General features: G+C 40.5%; 1 protein-coding gene across 1 annotated transcript; it reads left to right on the top strand.

The window, feature by feature from the left end:
- Window positions 1-208: 208 nt before the first annotated feature.
- LOC104990920 (interferon omega-1-like) lies at window positions 209-803 on the top strand. Its single transcript, XM_010843245.1, has one exon. It carries the CDS (start codon window positions 216-218, stop codon window positions 801-803), a length of 588 nt encoding a protein of 195 aa, XP_010841547.1. The 5' UTR covers window positions 209-215.
- The last annotated feature ends 724 nt before the right edge of the window (window positions 804-1,527 follow it).

Below are 1,527 nucleotides of genomic sequence, written 5' to 3'. Positions count from 1 at the left end.
TACTACTTTAAACTTAAGACATTTTCTTTGATCATATTGTGAATACACAAATGAAAATCAAAAAAGGAAGTAAAAGTGTATTAAAACAATTAGAAAATGAAAATTACCATGTTCCCTATTTAATGGCCTTGCTTAGAAAGAGTAGCATCAGAGAACCTACCTCAAGGTTCCAGCAGACACTGCTCAGTCAGGCCAGCAACAGCCTCATCTTCCCCATGGCCTTCGTGCTCTCTCTACTGATGGCCCTGGTGCTGGTCAGCTACGGCCTGGGAGGATCGCTGGGCTGTGACCTGTCTCAGAACCACGTGCTGGTTGGAAGAAAGAACCTCAGGCTCCTGGGCCAAATGAGGAGACTCTCCCCTCGCTTCTGTCTGCAGGACAGAAAAGACTTTACTTTCCCCCAGGAGATGGTGGAGGGCGGCCAGCTCCAGGAGGCCCAGGCCTTCTCTGTGCTCCACGAGATGCTCCAGCAGACCTTCAACCTCTTCCACACAGAGCGCTCCTCTGCTGCCTGGGACACCACCCTCCTGGAGCAGCTCCTCACTGGACTCCATCAGCAGCTGGACGACCTGGACGCCTGCTTGGGCCCGGTGACAGGAGAGGAAGACTCTGCCCTGGGAAGGACGGGCCCCACACTGGCCGTGAAGAGGTACTTCCAGGGCATCCATGTCTACCTGAAAGAGAAGGAATACAGCGACTGCGCCTGGGAAATCGTCAGAGTGGAAATCATGAGATCCTTCTTTTCATCAACCAACTTGCAAGAAAGGTTAAGAATGAAGGATGGAGACCTGAACTCATCTTGACATGACCCTCACTGACTAAGATGCCACATCATCCTTGTTTACTCACCTGGGGTCATTTCAGAAGACTCTGAATTCTGCTTTAGCCCCCAAATTTGTTGAATTAACTCAGCCGATACATGTCAGTAGTAATAAGCAAGTAGATATAAAAGTAATCATGTGCAGGGGTATCAGTCCATAAGCAATGACTGCCCTGATGTTATTTATTTATTCTTTATTTATTTAGTTAATGGAATATTTTATCTCATAGTATTTATATTTTCATATTAAGATATGTATGTTTATATTGTATTAAAATTTAGAAAATATATTTCCCTATTTAATTATAATTGTTATGTGGTTTATTAAATAGTTATCAAGATAAATTTCTTGAGTTTTTATTTTTTTTAATTTTATTTATTTTTTTTCTTCTGAAATTAGTATAACTATGCCAGGTTGTATTCTAGGGTTTTATTTTCTAGATATATTCTATTCCATCCTGTTACTGCCAAACTCCTTTTTGACTTCATATATAAATATTAAGTACATTGCTTGTAAGAAGCATATGAAGTTTTGCTTTTATTCAGTCTGTCTTTTAATTGGACTGTTTTATTTGTATTTCTTTTCTTTTCTTTTTTTAAAATTTTATTTTATTTTTAAACTTTACAATATTGTATTAGTTTTGCCAAATATCGAAATGAATCCGCCACAGGTATACCCGCGTTCCCCATCCTGAACCCTCCTCCCT

The sequence above is a fragment of the Bison bison genome, unplaced genomic scaffold (assembly GCF_000754665.1).
Source record: "Bison bison bison isolate TAMUID 2011002044 unplaced genomic scaffold, Bison_UMD1.0 scf7180017847419, whole genome shotgun sequence".
Classification (NCBI taxonomy): Eukaryota; Metazoa; Chordata; class Mammalia; order Artiodactyla; family Bovidae; genus Bison; species Bison bison.
Note: the sequence above shows the minus strand (reverse complement) of the source record. Positions and strands in the feature narration are given on the sequence as shown.